The 20,868-nt window shown below is 38.3% G+C and overlaps 1 protein-coding gene across 6 annotated transcripts in view; it reads right to left on the bottom strand.

The window, feature by feature from the left end:
• GAPVD1 (GTPase activating protein and VPS9 domains 1) overlaps nt 1-20,868 on the bottom strand; it is a 64,295-nt gene that overhangs the window by 26,660 nt on the left and 16,767 nt on the right. For 4 of the 6 annotated variants that reach the window (XM_077768227.1, XM_077768230.1, XM_077768231.1 and 1 more), the window contains exons 2-9: nt 15,950-16,167; nt 13,023-13,866; nt 11,147-11,233; nt 9,423-9,557; nt 9,117-9,306; nt 5,124-5,284; nt 2,495-2,624; nt 1,018-1,143 (exon numbers count right to left, since the gene is read on the bottom strand). In XM_077768227.1, coding sequence (XP_077624353.1) covers nt 1,018-1,143; nt 2,495-2,624; nt 5,124-5,284; nt 9,117-9,306; nt 9,423-9,557; nt 11,147-11,233; nt 13,023-13,866; nt 15,950-16,134 — 1,858 coding nt within the window. In that variant the 5' untranslated portion in view covers nt 16,135-16,167. The remainder of the gene's footprint in view (nt 1-1,017; nt 1,144-2,494; nt 2,625-5,123; nt 5,285-9,116; nt 9,307-9,422; nt 9,558-11,146; nt 11,234-13,022; nt 13,867-15,949; nt 16,168-20,868) is intronic. The other 2 variants (XM_077768229.1, XM_077768232.1) reach the window with 1 other exon arrangement.

The following is a 20,868-nucleotide window of genomic DNA, read 5'->3' as shown; positions in this document are numbered from 1 at the left end:
GGATTTCTGGAAATGAGATATGGGTAATGGCCTCCCCTGCCCTACCCCAGGTAATATTTATGCTCGCTCAGGTCTCAGAATTATTGCCTCAGACTCAAATGATCTGTCCTCAATACTCCTGTGAAGGCCATCAGTGATCTTTTTTTTTTAGGTTTATTTATTTCTTATTTGATAAAAGAGAGAGAAAGAGAGCATGAACAGGAGAGGGACAGAGACAGAGCGGGAAAGAGAATTCCAAGCAGGCTCCACACTGCCAACACAGAGACCAGGTGGGAGCTCGATCCCACGAACTGTGAGATCATGACCTGAGCCTAAATCAAGAATCGGATGTTTAACTGACTGAGCCACCCAGGCTCCCCATGATCTTTAAATGAACAATACCAAAGAACTTTTTCAAATTAATCTTCCTAAAGCACAAAAGGGATCCATCTACTTCTCAATCCTTCCCCACATGATTCCCCTACTTGATAGTTCCTAAGTACCACAGTTTCTCACCTCTATGAATTGCTTATACGATTCTATTTCTTCACCTAGAACGCCCTATCTTTAGTTTCTGCCAACACAATGCCAGGTGGACTTTAAGGCTAGCATTTTTTTCCACTAAGTTTTTCCCTACACTTTCAGCCACATGTATCTCTAATTCAGAACTGCTAAAGCACTTTCATGAAATTTTTAATCCTTTGTGTACCATCCTCTCCCTCTTCTAAGTTCCTTAAGCCCTAAGTATTTATCTTTGTATCCCTTAAAATGTCAGTACTCCAGAAATAAAATGCCAAATATTATAGAATTCAAGCAATTCATTTTAATTATTCTATGTGATTTAAGCCTAAAAAATTCATTTACCAACAAAACATTTTTAGGAACCGAAAGAAAGATGAATAAATGCAAGTTTAATGGTCATTATATAATCAACTTAAATTTATTCTTTTACTGAACATAGCTAGCCTACATGGAAACACAGTTTATCTTGCAGCCAGGTAAATTCTCTGCTACTTGAGCAACTGTGTTCAACTTTACCTTGCTCATGTTCCAATAGCTGTAGAGCTTCAACTCCATTACTCCCAGAAGGTCCTGCTCCAAGTTCTGATACAGACTCTCCTTCCAGGTCTAAAGAAGATACCGAATTGGAGCGATTTGAAGGACCTAGAGAAATGTTTAAACTGTGAGTGACCTTTTTAAAATTCATGAGCCACCATGCAACTTTTCATGCCTTGATAACAGACAACAGATGGATTAAGGTGCTTTTGTTTGTTTGTTTTTATTAAGGTGCTTTTAATACTGAATTTGTACCTTAAAAATATAAATGCCCTTTAAGCCAGCAATTGTGCTTCTAAGAATTTATCCTAAGAAAACAATTCAAAAATTCATCTAAGGTTGCTTATTGAAGGGCTTCTTACAATCCTTGAAAAGTGGAAGCAATCTATATGTTTAATCACAGAAGACTAAGTAATTTATGCCAATTTGAAATTAAAGAAAAAGAAACTTAAAAACTAGGTTATTTAGTAATGTTAAATTACAAAGAGAGGGGCGCCTGGGTGGCTCAATCGATTGAGCATCCAACTTCAGCTCAGGTCATTATCTCACAGTTTGTGAGTTCAAGCCCCGCATGGGGCTCTGTGCTGACAGCCCAGAGCCTGCACTGGACTCTGTGTCTCCTTCTCTCGGCCCTTCCCCCACTTATGCTCTGTCTCTGTCTTTCAAAAATAAATGTAAAACAAAAAAATTACAAAGAGAAACGTCACTGCTCTACTGTTAAACAAAAAATGGTTTACAAAACAACATAGACTTAATCTTGTTATAAATAAATCAAAATGCTGTTATTAATAGAATGGTAAAATTACAGATGATTCCATTTACTTTCTGCATTTTCTAAAACAAATGAAGATTACCTATTCTGAAAAGTTAGAGAAAAAGGAAAAGTTACTATTTTATGTTTAAAATGATAGTAAAACCGGACTTTTCTCATTAAAAAAAGTTTGTCCTCATCCATGAAAAGATAAATTCTCAATCTTAGCTTTTCACTTTCTGTCTTATTCCTACTTCCATTGTATCTTCCTGATTCATCAAGGTATGAGTGTGTGAATAAAGAAATACAGAACATTAAAAGTATACACAACATCCTGAAATACTCGTGAGTCCATTTGTTTCCCACTTAGACATGCATCATATCCTCTAAAGGAGCTCTATAAGCTTTGGTATACGTTAATACCAGAGAAACTTGGTATTACTCAAGTCTCAGTGAAGACATATCTTCTCCATTTTATACAATCAAAGGTCTCTTAAAATCTTTTTTTTTCAAGTATCTTTCTTGAAATCTTAATTTATTCCAGAAACAATCTTTATAGCCAACTGTTCAAGATCATTAGAGGAAAACTTCATTACTCTCCCCAGGGAGAGGAACAGATGGTATAATTATAATTTATAAGGCTCCTTTAAAGATCGCAAAACAAAGTATTACTTGAATCACACAACTCTGAATGAAGTAACCCTTCACCTTCAGATATTCCTTCCAGATTATCACTGCAGAGGGAAAAGCGCAAGGTTTTATCAGGTTTACCGTGGAGTTTGTTTTCATCGACAGGGACATCTCCTTGTCCTCCATCCGAAAGTTGCATGTTTAGGATCTGAAAAATAAAATGCTTTTGGTTTACCACAATTGAAAGATTACTGATATGAAAACAGACCACAGCAAATGCATATTTAAAAACCCATTTATGGGGTGTCTGGGTGGCTCAGTTGGTTAAGTGTCCGACTTCGGCTCAGGTCATGATCTCCCAGTTCGTGGGTTCAAGCCCTGCATCGGGTTCTGTGCTGGCAGCTTGGAGCCTGGAGCCTGTTTCAGCTCAGAGCCTGGAGCCTGTCTCCCTCTTTCTCTGCCCCTCCCCAGCTCATGCTCTGTCTCTCTCTGTCTCAAAAATAAATTAAAAAAATATATATATATATATAAAATTTTTTTAAATAAATAAATAAAAATCCATTTATGAGGTTCTGATCAAGATTTTCAGTAACCCCATAATAAAAGCACATCAGTTTAAAAAAAAACGAACCTAAGCCTTTCCATCACCCGGTGTCAGAGACTGAACAATCAGGTATCAGTGAGCTGTGGGTAGGATCATAAGAATCAAAAGGCTTCAGAATCAGCAGTTGGGTCATTCTGGCTCTGCCATATGCCAACTATGTAATCTTGGGTAAATTTATTTACCCTAAACCTCAGTTTCTTGATCTATAAAACAGTGATAGTAACAGTATGCATGCCATGGAGTTGTTGAGGATTAAATAAAAAGATGCACAGAAAGCATTTTGCATGGTAAAACTGACAGTAAATTTTTTTTAAACTTAATAAACTAATTCAACAGGAAGAAAACATAAGAGCAAATTATCCTGTAGGCATCAGAATTCAATCCGTTTACTGTGAACTTTGCCTTGACACCATATACACAGCCACACGAGTCCATACCAGAAGCTACAGTGTGAGTTCAAAGCCATCTCTAGCTTAGAGCTGATAGCCTTTCAAAAATGTTTTCTATTTGTTAGATGATTTCCAAATAACATAATTACTTTTCACTCCCCACAAGCCTCGTAACTCAGCTTTATATGTGCATCTTCAACTGAATGAAGAATTGAGTGCTTTGCTGGAAGTCAGAGAGCATGTTTTAAGCATACCTGGAACTTGAAATCACAGCCACCGTGCTCCTAGGCTATTGGTAAAATATGAATGAAGAACAGTATCCTCACTTAAAAAGAAAAAACAACCAACCAACCCCTCTAGGTACTATTTTGGCCCTGCATCTAAATGAGTAAATTAAAGGACTTTTAATGGCTCTATACCTTTACTCATGTGATGCGTTTAAAAAGTCATTTGGGGCGCCTGGGTGGCTTACCCGGTTAAGCGTCCGACTTTCGCTTAGGTCATGATCTCGCGGTTCATGGGTTCGAGCCCCGCGTCGGGCTCTGTGCTGACTGCCAGCTCAGAGCCTGGAGCCTGTTTCAGTCTGTGACTCCCTCTCTCTCTGACCCTCCCCTGCTCACGCTGTCTCTCTCTCTCCTAGAAATAAATAAAAAAATATTTAAAAAAAAAAAAAAAATAAAAAATAAAAAGTCATTTAAAAATAGAATTCTTTTCCTATTTGCTGGAAATTAAAAGCAGACATAAAAATTTTACATTTTGTATTTTTAAGATAACTTGGATCTTTAAACTCATAGTGAGCAATGTGCAAAGAATCTTCAGGAAAAATCTATCCAGAGGCCTAGAGAGCGATGTGATTAACGGCAAACAAAAGGCTCCTCCTACTANGGGGCTGGGGGCTGGGGAAGAGAGAGTGCCACAGAGCTCCCTGACTGAAATTCAGTGGTTGTTTTTCCTCATTCAGCATCCCCCTGGTTCTTATATGGTTTTTATTATATTCTGGAGTTCCTAAAAAGTGGATTCTCACAGCTTTTGCCAGCTCATGCATGTGTGTGTGAGAACAGAGTTCTGGAGTTTGACAGAATTCTTTCGTGTGGGTCACGCCACAGTCCCAAACACAGGCTTCCCAACCACCATCATCACTTTATCAACAACTTTAACTGGTCCCTTTATCCCAGGCCAGGAATAGATTTTCTTGATTAATAAGCAGTCACTGTTGAATATAAAATGATGCTTCTTTTTGATTTCTTCTTTCCTTTTGCGTCTGTCCCACGCTCTTCTGTTTACAAATATCTTAAAAGATGCCCACACCCCAACTCCATTTCTTCAAAATATTTTACTTTCTTAGTTTTCAGTTATCTCTTCCATTTCTTTCTAACCAACCAAAGAACATAAAGTATTTCTAAAGAATGTCTGCCTCTTTAAAGCAGGAATACCACTAGGTTATCATTAGAAAGAAAAGAAAAAAAAAATTTCCTACAGGTCAACAATGTCCATACCACAATTTCCTGGCTTCCTGTCTCTACTATTAGGAAATTCCTCCTGGTGTGGACCTAATCACCAATAATAAAGGCCCCTGTACTGTTCATCGGGAATTTGGCATTTAATGCATTCATTAAACACATACTGACTTATAGAAGAGAACATGAGTTAGAAAAAAGAATTTAAATTTCTTAACACTGATGGCTGTAAGTTGAGTGTAACAATACATTCATACCTCATTTTCCGACATCATCCCTGGAGTGAGCTGGGGACCTGTCCCTAAGGAAATAACCAACACCTCTTCGGGCTGTACTTCCTGGATGGTTTCTTGAGATGATCCTTCATGGTCCATATGTAAGTCCATTAGCACATTGGTGCGGCTTCTACTCCGAGGTGCTATTAAAAAGATTTTCAAATATGATAATTTAGAGAACAAGACAAAGAAAACAGTACACTAAACAGAAAAATATATATTCTGTTAATGTAGGACATTTGCACATGCACAAAAAAAGGGTGGTGAGAATATGAATTAAAAAAAAACAAAACCCTCCATCTTCCCAGTTCTCTGCTGATAACACAGATCCTCCTTCAAAACTGATAGAAACAACAATCTATGTGCACCTGCCAGGGACTGACACACAGATGAGTGCACCGGCAGAACAGCAAACACGTCTCTCAACTGAAGGCTTGGGGTGACAAGAAAAGCATTACCTTATTTCTTATTAGTGTACCTTCAATTCTTTCTCCTGGAAAATTACTGAACTGCCTCAGGTCTCCCATACTAATAACTAAACTTACAATCATTAGAAAGTTTCATATAGAGGGACCCCTGGGTGGTTCAGTCAGTTAAGTGTCTGACTTGAGCTCAAGTCATGATCTCATGATTTGGGAGTTTGAGCCCATGTTAGGCTCTGTACTGACAAGGGAGCTTGGAGCCTGGTTCAGATTCTGTGTGTTCCTCTCTCTCTGCCCCTCCCCCCAACGCACACACGTTCCCTCTCTAAAAAACTGAACATTAAAAAAAAAATTTCATATATAAATCTGCTAACCATATAATGTATACTAATTAGACAATCATTGACAAAATCAGAATGTTTTTGAAAACACTGATTTTCCTGAAATGTATTAACTTCTTCCCAAAGATGCAGAAAAAAAGACTTTCCTGTGTTTGAATAGAAGTTTCCCTTCTGCTTTATGGAAACGTTCTAAATTAGTGAAAAATCTAATTATTTTAGGATTTCCCCCCCCACCTATAAGTGAACAAGTAATACTTTTTTCTAAAATAATCCATCAGGGTGCCTGAGTGGCTCAGTCAGCTGGATGTCTGCCTCTGGTTTTTGGCTCAGGTCATGATCTCTCGAGTTCATGGGTTCAAGCCTTAAGCAGGGCTCTGCGCTGGCAGGGGGAAGCCTGTTTGAGATTCTGTCTTTCCCTCTTTCTCTCTCTCTCCGCCCCCTCCCCCGCTTGCTCTGCCTATGCTCTTTCTATTTAACTTTAAAAAAAAAAAAATCCATCCCACACTTCTTACAAGAACTTTTAGACACTGAAAAATTTAGTTTGACAATTTCTCTACAAGCTTAAGTCTTCTGTGATAAGTTCAATTTTCTTTCAGAGGGCAATAACATTCAGTACAACTAAAATACTAAATAGAAATTCTATTTCAGTGCAAAATAATCAAAAGTACAGACATAAAGCAAAAACACTCTATAGCAACAAAAGTCTTTCAACCTCACTTTGAAGGAAAGCTGACCTACTTGAAGACAGAAATATAAAGAATCCTCCCTACATGATGCTGTAAATGTGTTCATTAATCACTCTTACTTTCAAAATTCAGAGCACACATCAATTTCCCAAAGTGTAACACAGGTTCACTCCCACCTTTATTTGCTGACCCTCACTCACTGTTTTCTAATGACCTGTGAAATTAAATTCAATTTCATGAACAACTTCTATGAATCTTAAGCAAAAAATTTATAATTTATAAAAACGCAAGTAATCAAAATCCATGTAGCAATTTACATAAAGCGAAAGCAACATGCACTCGGAGCACAGTTTTATAAACTATTTCTTAAATGAAAGTTATATAAGAGGAACAACAGCCTATTACCCACCAAATGGGGTTACTAGAGTAATAAGAGCAGAAAGATTGGTGGCTGAGGAATCCCAGGCAGTGATGGCTGCTAACTGTTGTCCTGGGTTGCAAAAGCATTAAACAGAAACAAAATCAACCCTCTGAATAATGGACAGGTCTTTAAAAAATATGAAATAAACTCAGTGACCAAGTCATATGACTATACAAAGTAATACTGGGCAAACATCTGAATATTTACTTTCCATTATACCCATATTTAATGACACTTCTAGATGACAAGAAATGAAAGAACTCATGTGCAGGAGTGAATAATGGAGGGAAAAAAATCTCTGATTTACCAAAAATCATTCATTTCTTCATGTTAAAAGCACAAATAGGTTATAATATTAAATTTTATCAATTAAATTTTCATCATTACCAACATTAAATTTTCATCAATTGGAAAATTGACATTTTAGGATGATGAAAGCCAAAGACTTGAAGAATATGATGTCACATTCTTGTTGGTGATATTATTCTGTTAAATGTAAGATGGATTAATTTTAAGAAACTGACAATTCTTGGGGCACCTAGGTGGCTCAGTCTGTTAAGCACGTGACTTCAGCTCAGGTCGTGATCGCAATTCATGAGTTCAAGCCCCATGCTGGCTCTGCGCTGACAGCTCAGAGCCTGAAGCCTGCCTCAAATTCTGTGTCCCCCTCTCTCTCTGCTCCTTCCCTACTTGCACTCTGTCTCTCTCTCTCTCTCAAAATAAATACATTACAAAAGTTAAAAAAATGGTCAGTTCTTAACAAATCAGCTCATGGAAGTTTAAAAATGAAATCCCGTTCTTCAAAATGTGTAAAATAAAGTAACTATTCATGTTCACTAACTTGCTGAGCTCCTCATTTTGATTAAAAAACTGGCACTAAAATACTGCTCTCTTGGGCTAGATGCTCTTCCCCTCCCTGTCTTGGCTACTTCGTCTCCCATTCATCCTTCAAGAGAAAGTTTAAGCTTCACCTGCTCCAGATCATCTCCTGCCACCATCACCACCTGGCCAACATGGGTGTCCCCTAAGCCCGCATGCACACCTGTCTCCATCAGACACTTGGCGTAATGAAGGGAAATGGTCTCCACTTATTCTCCCCAATAGACTATCAGCAACTAGCAGATCAGCAGCATATCCTAATGGTCTTTGTATTCCCATGGCCTAACACAGTACCCCCACCTCTACTCCGCAGGAGTAGTGATTACACCTACTCTTTTTGTATGGATTTTTTTGCATGAATTAAATGAAACATCTATAAAGTGCTCATCCTGAGTCTGATACATAGTAAGGCTCAAATTGTGTGAGTGTGTGCGTACATAGATAGATAATAGATGTTTCCCAGGTGAATAAAAATTAAGCCCAATTCTTTAAATAAGCTTGACTAAATAAAAAGAAACTCTTTCTGGGGCACCTGGGTGGCTCAGTTTGTTGAGCGTCAGACTTTGGCTCAGGTCATGATCTCACAGTTTGTGAGTTCGAGTCCCGCACTGGGCTCTGTGCTGACAGCTCAAAGCCTGGAGCCTGCTTTGGATTCTGTGTCTCCCTCCCTCTCTCTACTCATCCCCTGCTCACTCTCTTCTCTCTCTCCGTCAAAAATAAACATAAAAAAAAAACTTTTTCTTTATTTTATAAAATAACAAAGGTGTCTTAGCTCACTTGATAAAAGATTACTAACAATACTGGAAAAATAGTAACTATATTTCCCACTTTACTGATAGAACCTTCTAAGTTATTATTTTATTATATTATTTAGAACTTTGAACAAAAGAAAGGGCTACATAATTCAAACACTGACTACTTATAACAAATGGCACTTCCAAATTTTCCAAGAAAAGTTACTAAAATATAATCAAAGTATACGGTTGGTGGTATGATCTCAAGATAAAGCTAGAGCCTACTCATAACTTTAACTAATTGGTGCAATTTTTAAAAACTGCATTAGTATGCAATTTTTAAAAACTGCATTATGCAGTTTTTAATGTTTTTTAAGAGAAAGGCTTTCCCAAATTATTTAAAACCATACTCCAAAACACTGAACAAAAACAAAAGCCAAAAAAAAATTGACTAAATTTAAGGAAAGCCTAAATATGAGAAATTCTCTTTACCTATAGGCAATCGATTCTTTTTATTTGCTGGAGTGGTTGCTGGAGAAAGCTGAGGAGTATTATAGGGAGTCATTTCCAAACTGCTACTTTTTCCTGGCTTTGCCTGGGGCAGGTTTGCCAATAAATTGTCAAGAGCCATCCTATCTTCTCTTAGTTGATCTCCAGACATCACACTCTTCATAAAATTCACCTGGCAGAAGTAAAAGTACAGTAGCTAGTGAGATCAATTTTTCAAATACAATACATTATTTCTCACACTAGATAAATGACTTTTGAGAAAATCCTATTAAAGAATAAAGCCATTACCAGAGTAATAAGCTGACTATAGGTTATATAAACCACAGTTCTGCTCAATCCTTCCAGAAGATTAACGGAGGACATTGGAGGGGTCTCCACTGCACGGCCCCCAATCACAACATCAAGGAAAGCAGCAACACAGCTCTGTTAAACAGGGAAAAGATCACAGTGAAATATTTCCCCTTTAAAATAAGGGAACAAAAAGTCTAATTAAGGGGGACAAACATGCAAAAAGTTATTCTTGAAAATTATATTAAACCCAACATTAAAAAAACTAAACTCTTTATGAATTGATATAGAATTGTCTACATGAAATTCTGGTAAGTGAAACAAACATGACACAGAGCAGTGCACAGTACCCCATGATTTGTGAAAAGGGAGGGATGGGGTGCCTGGGAAAATATATGTAGGAGTTTGCTTGTTTACATATAGACCTCTTGAAGAAAACATGAAAGATTGAGAATATCAAGAACCTTTTGGGGAGGAGGGGCCCCTGGGGGGCTCAGTGGGTTAGGTATCTGAGTCTTGATTCTGGCTCAGGTCATGATCTCACACGTTCATAAGGCTGAGCCCTGCATCCAGCTCTGTGCTGGCAGAATGGAGCCTGCTTGAGATTCTCTCTCTCCTCTCCCTCTGCCTCTCCGTGCTTTCTCTCTCCCAAATTAAACAAACAAACATTAGGGAAAAAAAAGAACCACCTTTTGGGGAGGAAATAAAGGCTAAAGATAAGAGGTATGAGGAGAATTTGACTTGTATTTTAAACAAGCTGAATGTACAGCCTACTCGAGTATGATCAGTATCTAATTTAAGTGAACAATATCGTAAAACATACTTATGAAATACACTTAAAATTATACAATTATTTCTCGTTTGCTTTAGTAACTTTTTAGTGGAATGTTTTATTTTTTATTTTTGAGAGAGAGAGAGCATGAGCAGAGGAAGGGCAAAGAGACAGGGGGACAGAGGAACTAAAGTGGGCTCTGTGCTGACAGCAGAGAGTCCAACCCAGGGCTCAAACTCATAAACCGTGAGATAATGACCTGAATCAAAGTTGGACACTTAACCAATTGAGCCACCCAGGCACTCCACTTTAGTGACTTTTTAAGAAATTAAACTATTTCTTTCTTTATTTAAACATTTCTTTTTTTTTTAAAGTAATCTCTACACCCAACATGGTGCTTGAACTCACAACCTTGAGATCTAGTTGCATGCTCTATCCACTGCACCAGTCAGATGCCTTAAACTTAAAAAAAATTTTTTTTAATGTTTTTTATTTATTTCTGAGAGAGAGAGACAGCATGAACAGGGGAGGGTCAGAGAGAAAGGGAGACACAGAATCCGAAACAGGCTCCAGGCTCAGCATGAGCCACCCAGCTGCCCCGTAACATCTTCCTTTTAATATTGCTGATCCAGGGTACCTGGGTGGCTCAGTCAGTTGAGCGTCCAACTCTTGATTTCAGCTCAGGTCATGATCCCAGGGTCGTGGGAACTGAGCCCTGCATCAGGCTCCGGCCTGAGTGTGGAGCCTGCTTGAGATTCTCTCTTTCTCTCTCTCTCTCTCATGNGCCGCTGATCCAATATTGTATCCTCTATAGCTATACCAAGGGTAACTGAGATGAAAATTTAAGACAAGAATATGAAAGACCAGAATAAAGACAGTAGTTAAGGTTCACGAACACTCTGGCAAACTTGTCTATAAATAGTAACTCACACGAGACAGAATTCATTCTTACTTTGTCAAATTTTCCAAGGCTGCTCTTTGTCCGGGGATCTCCCTCTTCAGAGCCAGTCATTGCCAACTGCTGCAAAAGGCGGCCAACCTGCAAACCAAAGCAGTGGCAGGGAGACACAGTATAAATACTTATGGATTCTTCTCTATGAAGGCATTTCCATTCTAGTCTAAAAAATCTGTTTCATAATAACATTCACACCATCTGACCACACATGCAAAAGAGGACCCCAAATAAAATGTGTATCTTCTCTACATCAGCCTTTACTGTATTTAGATTAGGAGTTATGGACACTAAACAGAAATTTTTGCTTTATACATTATACTGACACTATGAAATAAAAATGCAACACCTTTGTTTCTGATATTATGCTTTGTTTCTGATATTATGAAAAAGCATAATATTTGCAAAAGTTAATTCAAACTACTTCAAGTTAATATGAAGTGCTTTCCCCTGATAATAGTTCACAAAATACTCAAGGTAGAATTTTTTTTCTTTCTAGATTTAAAAATCCTATAGAACACAGCTGCTTGGAAAGTAAATATTAATTCACAGAGCAAGTTCCTTACTGGTAAGAGAGAACTGTTAATCTACTCTCTTTAAAGACACTTTGGGGGAGGGGGGCGCCTGGGTGGCTCAGTTGGTTGGGTGTCCAACTTCAGCTCACATCATGATCTCACGGTTAGAGGGTTTGAGCCCCGCATCAGGCTCTGTGCTGACAGCTCAGAGCCTGGAGCCTGTTTCAGATTCTGTGTCTCCCTCTCTCTCTGACCCTCTTCTGCTCACACTGTCTGTCTCTCTCTCTCTCTCTCAGAAATAAATAATACATTAAAAAATAAAAATAAAAAGACACTTTGGGGAAAGCTAATATCATATAACATTGTCTTAATATCTGGGACAATTCCCCTTTTTACTCATTTTGAAAATAAGTGACTCAATCTTTCTTGGAATGACAAAAATAAAACTACAACTACACTATCTTAAGAATAAATTTAGTGTTTCACAGATGATAAAAGTTTTTAAATTTTATTTTGGGGATCCTTTATAGTTAGTTGCTAAACATACCAATATAATAGAACCATGAAAAAAAAAAGCTAATTATTTAAAATTAAATATCATTTAAAAATAAAATCATCCAAAGATATAATTATTCCAAATAAACTCAGTCTCTTCTTCACAGTCTTTTTGCAGGATAGGCTATGATTAAAAGATTCTCATAAGAAATAATAACATGATTTCCATAGTTCAGATGACTAGGGGAGAAAATGCTAATACAGATGCAAAACTCCTCTTCTTAAAACTCTTAGGTCCTGAAGAGCTTCAGATTTCAAAATCTGGAATTTCAGAAAGGCTGATCAGTGCATACATGCAACACAGCCAATATTAAGGGTGACATCCTGTAATCAAATATATTAACATTTCTACAAATGTTACAATTTGTTACTCCAAAACAGGAGTATTCATTAACAGGAAATGGAATAGCAATGATAAAGAGCCTCATGTGAGTTCAGGTTAAGTTTTGCTACCCAACAACGTATAAAAGATGATGTATAAAGATTTTCAATCATGCTAGGTTTTGAAATCATGGGAAAGGGATGGTGGCCCTGTTCTAGACAATCTAACCAACTATACATTCAAATCTGTGAAGACTCTATTTAAAACCTAACACAAAATATTTTATGACTAAAATATTTGACAGTATTTTAAGACCCCAATATAATAACTGCTTTTATTTCTTAAGAAGCAAACATTTAAGACAGTTTGAGGCAAAGGAATGTTAAGAATATATAAATATTATCATATTTTCTAATCCCATCCCACTACCTAACCAAATGATTTTCAACTGAATGCCACATTAATAATAAGAGCAAAAGCATACCTGCATCAGATTAAATCTTGCCACCTCATTAATAGGAGCATCAGAAATTATTCCATACTGTTCTGGATTGACAACTGCGGGACAGATGAAGCAGGCCAAAAGGAGATCAGTACACATTGCCCTGACCTCCCCAACTTCCAGTCTATCTACACAGGAGAGGGTTTTGTACATCTGGGACACAATCCACCTCAAGCTATGTGGAAAGCAGTATGTGTTCTGTTTGAGATAACCAATGAATTTGTTCACCAAAGCCACCAGTTTGGCCTCATTGGAATCTACCATCTCTTGAACCTTCTGCCTGAATCTATCTGAACCCTTCTCTCCAAAGAGTTTTTCCTGTTGAGATGGGGAGAACCTCTCGATTAGCTTGTTTGGATCTGTTTCCAGGTGATCTTCATCTTCAACAAGCAGCTGCATGATTGGCTCATGTAAAGTAGCTGTGAGAAAAAGTTTGGCAGAAAACAGTCCTTCAGAAAAAAGTTTAAATAAGATGCTGAAGGCACAAGTTCCTCTCCTCAAAAGTCGCCTGGGGTTGTCACTTTCTTTAAGTTCAAATTCAATCAAGTATCTCAAAACCTGAAGGAGGTAGCTTTCATCTTCTTGCATAATGCAGTTGCCATAGAGGGAGGTAAAAACTGTGTAAATAACACTTTGTGTGTTCTCCTGATTAAGCTTCTCCCCAGCAACCAAAGAGGAGGCTATAAGACGAGGATTTTCCCTCAACCGACTTAAGAATTCTCCATAAGCAGTCTCCTGAAATCCCAATTGCTTATATCCATCAACAAACTGTGTATCTTCCAAAATCTTGGCATGCTGGCAACATTCAGCAGGGGAAGCTTCAGCACTAAAAAATGAGAAGACAAGCAAAACAACAAAATCAGCGACAATAATACAACACATCAACTCCACTGAAGCATGGAAACGTAGACTGATTGCAGTCCCAGCAATGAGATCACTCCAAACTGCTCAACTCTTTCAGCCACCAGCAACTGAATGTGTAAAGAAAGGCAAAACCAAAAAGCACAAAGGAGGACAAATTCCTCCCATTAAATCGGGTCCAATGAAAAGTATCAAAAAAATAACCATTGTTCTGATTTAAATTTTTTTTTTTTACATTTATTTATTTTTGAGAGACAGAGTGAGACAGAGTGCAAGCAGGAAGGGGCAGAGAAAGAGGGAGACACAGAATCTGAAGCAGGCTCCAGGCTCTGAGCTGTCAGCGCAGAGCCCAATGCAGGGCTCAAACCCACAAACTGTGACATCATGACTTGAGCCGAAGTTGACTCTCAACCAACTGAGCCACCCAGGAGACCCACCATTATTCTGATTTTTTTAAATTTTTTAATGTCTTCTATTTATTTCTGAGAGAGAGAGAGAGACAGCGTGCCCCAAACATTATTCTGATTTCTATCATCAAAGATTAGTCCTGCTTTTTTTCAATATCACATAAATGGAATCACCCAGTGTGTACTTTTCTGTGTCTGGCTTATTTTCTCAACATTATACCTCAGCACCACACTTCTGGAATTGAAAACTGCTTCTTAGAATAACAAAAAAGGTATTCACACAGTGAAAAATGAGGTTTCTAAACTGAGAAGTAGATAAACAGTATCAAAACATGGAAATGTATACAGTTGGCCCTTAAACAATGCAGGGATTAGGGACATTGACCCCGGGTGCAGTGGAAAATCTTTGTGTAACCTCTGACTCCCCAAACACTTAACTACTAATAGCCTACTGTTGACCAACCAGAAGGAAGTCTTACAGATGACTTCGATTAACACATACTTTGTATGTTATACATACTACATACTTACGATAGAATAAGCTAAAAAAAGAAAATAAAATACGAAAATCATAAGGAAGAGAAAAACACATTTATAGTACTTTACTCTAAAAAATCCACATATAAGTAGATCCGCCCAGGTTAAACCTGTTTGTTGTTCAAGGGCCAACTGTATATTAAATATTATGAGAAAAAGGGGTGTCTGGCTGGCTCAGTCAGTAGAACATGCAACTCTTCTTCTCAGGGTTGTGAGTTAAAGCCCCAGCCTGTATGGCCCAGTCGGTTAAGCATCCCTTGATTTCAGGGACACCTGGGTGGCTTAGTCGGTTAAGCGTCCGACTTTCGCTTAGGTCATGATCTCGCGGTTCGTGGGTTCGAGCCCCGCGTCGGGTTCTATGCTGACTGCCAGCTCAGAGCCTGGAGCCTGTTTCAGAATCTGTGACTCCCTCTCTCTCTGACCCTCCCCTGCTCACGCTGTCTCTCTCTCTCTCCTAGACATAAATAAAACATTAAAAAAAAAAAATTAAAAAAAAAAAAAAAGCATCCCTTGATTTCAGCTTAAGCTCCTGAGATCAAGCCCCTTATTGGGCTCCGAGCAGCTTGGGATTCTCTCTGTCTCTCTCCCTGTCTCTCTCCCTCTTTGCCCCTCCCCTGCTTGAACGCACAAGCTCAATCACTCTTTCTCTCTCAAAATAAACTTACAAAAAATAATTTTTTATCTCTAAAATAATAGCAGTAATATTAGGAAGGTAGAGAGGTGCCTAGATTCCTCACTTGGTAGAGCATGAAATGAAACTCTTGATCTCAAGGTCATGAGTTCAAGCCCCATGGTGGGTGTGGAGCCTACTTTAAAAAACAAAAAAAAAGGAAAACACAAGATAATTTACTCTCAGCAACAATAAAACGTTATATACATAAAAATACAAAATTAACTGATGTGGTATAAAATATTAACACTAAAGTTATAACTCTCTGTAATAGTGCTTAGTAGACAAAATAAAATTTCACCTTAATGTTGATTCAAACTATCTGAAAGCATGCACTTTGTTGGAAATAGATTCATTTATTTACAAATAGATTCACTTACTTACAGTTAGCAGTGAGCACAGAACTACAGTGGTTCATAAAACCTTTTCTTTACCTGGTTATGATAAGCCGGTCCAAATTAATTCTCTGTTGCTTAGCAATCCATGCTGTACGATACAATTTTTCGGCCGTCTTAAGCACATCTGCATTCAGTCTCTGAATGAGCTGTTTCTCAGAGTTTACATATAAGCGTTCCTGCTTGAGGTGATGGGCCAGAGTATGAATATCCAGCTTCACCATCTTCAAATGTAGATGAGGTACAAAGGCTAATCACTAAGAGTAAAAAGACAAGTTTAAAAATGTGATGTCACTTAAATTGTTTTCCAAAATCAAAAGGGGTAGAAGAATACATTAAGAATTAGGCTACATTTAGGGTTGCCTGGGTGGCTCAGTCAGTTAAGTGTCTGACTTCAGCTCAGGTCATATCTCACAGTTTATTAGTTCAAGCCCCGCAACAGGCTCTCTGCTGTCAGCATGGAACCTGCTTTAGATCCTCTGTCTCCCTCTCTGTTTGCCTGCCACCCTCCAACTTGTACTCATTCTCTCTCAAAAAAAAAAAAGAATTAGGCTACATTTAGTGCTATGATTAACTCTAATTTTAAAATATTCTATGTATTTATTGCAGAAGCATTACAGGTTCAGTATAGAAACACTGGTAAATGCAGATAAGCAAAAAGAAAAGTTCCTAGTAAGGCCACCGCTCAGAGACATCCTCGGTAAAAACCTTGTGTATATCCTTCAAATCTAGTGTCTATTTATTAGCACTAGAGCTTCCTTGACTGCTCCTTTTTACATTGTAATCAACATAATCTGTTGACTCTATCTTTAAAACACATCTCCAATCTGACAACTTCCCACCACCTCCTCCATCATCATCTCTTACCCAAAGGTCTATAACCTATAACTTTGATTTGCCTGCTTCCTTTCTTGTACTACTAGAGTCTGTTCTCTACCTAGTACAGAACAGCCTTTAAAAGTGAGTCAGATCACCTTATTCCTTTACTAAAAACCACCCAAAGCCTTATTTTAGATTTAGACTGAAATCTGAAGGTCTACCCACTGGCTACTTCTCCAACCTCATCTCCTTCCATTCTACCCTTGCTCACACAGCTCCAGACACACTAGCCTCCTTGCTTGATAAGGCCAAGCATACCCCTTCCTCAAAGCCCCTGCATCTGATGATCCCTGTCTGGAAGGCTATTCCTAGATTCCTCTAGGGATCTTTGCAAGGCTTGTACTTTCATTTAGGTCTCTCTGCTCAAATGTCTATTTAGAAAGGCCTTCTCAGATAACTCCCAAAATAGAAACTATCCCTTCCTATTTCCTTTTCCAGTCTTTTTAAAAAGTACTTGCCCCTGTCTAGCATTATATTATAGATAGCTACTAGCATGTTCATTATACTTAGAATATGTATGGTTCCCCCACTTAAAGGTAAAGGCTACCAGAGCCAAGGCCTGTCTGTCTGTTTCATTCACATTCACAACTTCAGGGCTGAGGAGAGGACCTGGTTCATAGCAAGGCTTGAACAAATATTTGGAGCGCCTGGATGGCTCATTTGTGTGAGCATCCAACTCTTGATTTTGGCTCAGGTCATGATGCCAGGGTGGTAGGATCAAGCCCCGTGTCAGGCTCAGCACTGAGTGTGAAGCCTTTTTGGGATTCTCTCTCTCCCTCTCTGCCCCTCTCCCCAGAATTGAAAAAACTCTGGGGGCGCCTGGGTGGCTCAGTCGGTTAAGCACCGACTTCGGCTCAGGTCATGATCTCACAGTTCACGGGTTCGAGCCCCACATTGGGCTCTGTGCTGACAGCCAGCTCAGAGCCTGGAGCCTGCTTCAGATTATGTATCTCCCTCTCTCTCTGACCCTCCTCTATTCACGCTAGTTCTCTCACACACAAATAAAAAAACACTTAAAAAATTTTTTAAAAATTTTAAAGAAATGAACAAATATTTGCCAAAGGATTAAAATCACACAATTCTTGTTTATCTAGTAGCTAAACAAACCGATAGGAATGGCACACATATTTTAAAGCATTATTATGTAAGCTATACTCTTGAACCTAGAAGGCTTGCCAGACTACATTTTTTTTTAAACAGGGAAGAGTAGCCTGAATTGGGTTATGAGGCCCCTGGGCAGGGTACCTCAGCTCAGCCATTGAACTCACTTGTTGTTCCAAGCTCCAGCTAAGGAGGCATCTGCCAGCCTCCTCCCCAAGGGTGGGATCCAGGGCATCTCCTGCCCAGTCCGACCTCAAGCAGAGACCTGCTCACCTCCCCAAAACTCAGGGAGGACCCTGTTAGGGCCACTTTTGGCCCTAGTCTCAAACCTTCCCAGGGAACATGGGTTAGAATGACACAAAGCACTCAGCTCATAGCCTCAGTGATGATGTTTTATATCAAAGATAATAATCAGCATAGCCCCAGACCACAAATGATGTGTATCAACGACACAAGTGCCTGTGGCCCATATAATACAATACAACACTGTGTGTCCAGGTAGCACACTGTCAATAAGTTAGAAAAATAATTCTATTAAGAACTAGCATTATGGGGGCACCTGGGTGGCTCAGTCAGTTGAGTGTCTGACTCTTGATTCTGGCTCAAGTCATGATCTCACAGCTCATGACATTGAGCCCCACATAGGGCTCTGCGCTGACAATGCACAGCCTGCTTGGGATTCTCTCTCTCCCTCCCTCTCTGCCCCTCCCCTGCTCATGCTCTCTCTCCTGAATATTAAATAAATAACTTTACAAAAAAAGAATTAACATTATGACTGTACACTTGAAAGTTACCATGACAGTAGAGCTTCAATGTCCTTACCATAACTACACCAATAAAATGGTAATTACATGAAGTAAAGGATGTGTTAATTAACCTTACTAAACTTTGCAATACATACATGTATCAAATTACCACAGTATGTACCTTAAACTTACACAATGTTATATATCAACTATATCTCAACAAAGCTAGGAAAAAAGTTGTTCCAGCCAATCAGATTCATGAGTGACCTTAACAGATTTGGAATTGATAAAACAATACAATTTGTAGTGAATTCAGATTTTAATGAAGATGACAACCCAGATCTCAGAACTCTAAATATGTTTAGAGATCCAATAAAAACTGTTCATATATTGAAATAATCTTTTTTGGTGCTAAGACCAAAAAAACAGAATTAAACATTATGGTAGTAGCAGGAAATATTTTTAAAGCTGTCTGACATAAAAAGGTTTAGCAATTTATAATTAAGTTTCATTTCAGGAATTTTTAAACTTTCTTATTTGAATGAACTACTGAAGACTAGGAAAATTTCAGACATTACCGTCTAACCTGAGTCTTACTGCTTCCAAAGACCACTCTCTTGTACCTTATCAATTCCCTAGCAAACCACATGAAGCTGTTATTCTAAATCTCCTGTCTCATGAAGGCTCTCATGTTGCTCTCCTCACAAAAGATATTAAGTATGTCCACTAAGATGACTCGTTGTTAATAACAAAAGTATCTGGTACACTCAAAAAATAACTGGTGACGTACAAACATTACTCTTATAAAATCATATTAATTCAGTTTATAGAAAATTCATAAATGACTTTGTAGACTTCCATGTGGGAAGTCTAACATCCTCTAGGGGGCTCTAGGTCCACAGACTAAGAACAGAATCACTAAATAAACGATTGCAATTATAAGAAGTATTATAGTTAATGAAAACAGTACTGAAATAGGCTCTTAAAGACCTGAATACTTCACTAATTAGTACTATTACTTGGGCACATAAAGCATATTCTCTGAATCTCAGATTTTTTTCACCCATAAAATGTGGACACAATATCTACATTTATTATCCTGACACAAGCAACATATTAGGTATCAGGAATACAAAAAGGGATAAAATCTAATGTGTACCCTCAAGAACTTCCTAACCTAGCAGAATGAGGAAGCCGCGCAAGCAAATGGCTGTCCAAAAATGTTATGGGTGTTATGCTAGAAGACTGTTCAATGTGGAGGGGGGACAGAAAAAAAAAAAAAAAAAAAAGAAACAACCGAGGAGTTAGATACCTGCACGTAGTCTTAAAAGGCAAGTTGAGGAGCTGGAGAGGGGGAGAGATGAGTATTTGCCAGACGTAAAGAGGATGGTGGGTGGGGTGGAATTCCAGACAGAAGGAGCCAACCAAGCAAAGGCACAGAGGTGCATAACGAGGGTACATTTAGAGAATTACACATGGCTTCCTATAGTCTGGGGACTGTGTCTGTATGTTGGGGAGGGGGGTGTATTATGAGAGATAAGGCTGCAGAGACAGAAGGTACACAGAAGCCAGAGTTAAGAAACTTGGACTTTGCTCTGTAGGTGTTGGGAAAAGTTTTAAATAGGAGATTTAAACGCCTATCATGTTAAATTAACATGTTAAGTTATGTTAATTTAACATGATTACATTTATATTTGAGGGCATAAACTCCTCAAGGAAAAAAATGAGGACGTGGGGATAGAACTAGATGAAGAGAGACTGAAGTTGTTGGTAGGCAGGAAATATGGTAGCAATGGAAAGAACAGGACAAGTTTGAGATGTTATAAGGTACAAATAAATACAAGATTGGTTAGTCACAAATGGGGAAAATAAGGTAAAAATTTCCAACTCTGGGAACAAGGGTAGGTGTGGTATTATTCACCACAGTTGAGTATCCTATGGGGAAACAGGTTATAAACTGAAAATGGTGCTTCGTGTGCTTCTTTCTAAGAAATTTACACATTCCCTCCTCATAATATCCCTCTGAAACAAGTGCTCTGCAGCTCAGGAAACTGAGGCTCAGGGATGTTGAGTAATTTGCTCAGGGCCATACAACTGGTAGGTAAATGACAGAGCCAGTACACTATTATTATTATTATTACCCTGATCCCTACAAGAATGACTCAAAAATCCTGTGGTTACTCAGGAGAATACCTTATTTTTAAGAGATGCATGCTCAAGTATATAAAAATA

Source organism: Crocuta crocuta, unplaced genomic scaffold, assembly GCF_008692635.1.
Source record: "Crocuta crocuta isolate KB4526 unplaced genomic scaffold, BGI_CrCroc_1.0 scaffold35, whole genome shotgun sequence".
NCBI classification, from domain to species: domain Eukaryota; kingdom Metazoa; phylum Chordata; class Mammalia; order Carnivora; family Hyaenidae; genus Crocuta; species Crocuta crocuta.
Note: the sequence above shows the minus strand (reverse complement) of the source record. Positions and strands in the feature narration are given on the sequence as shown.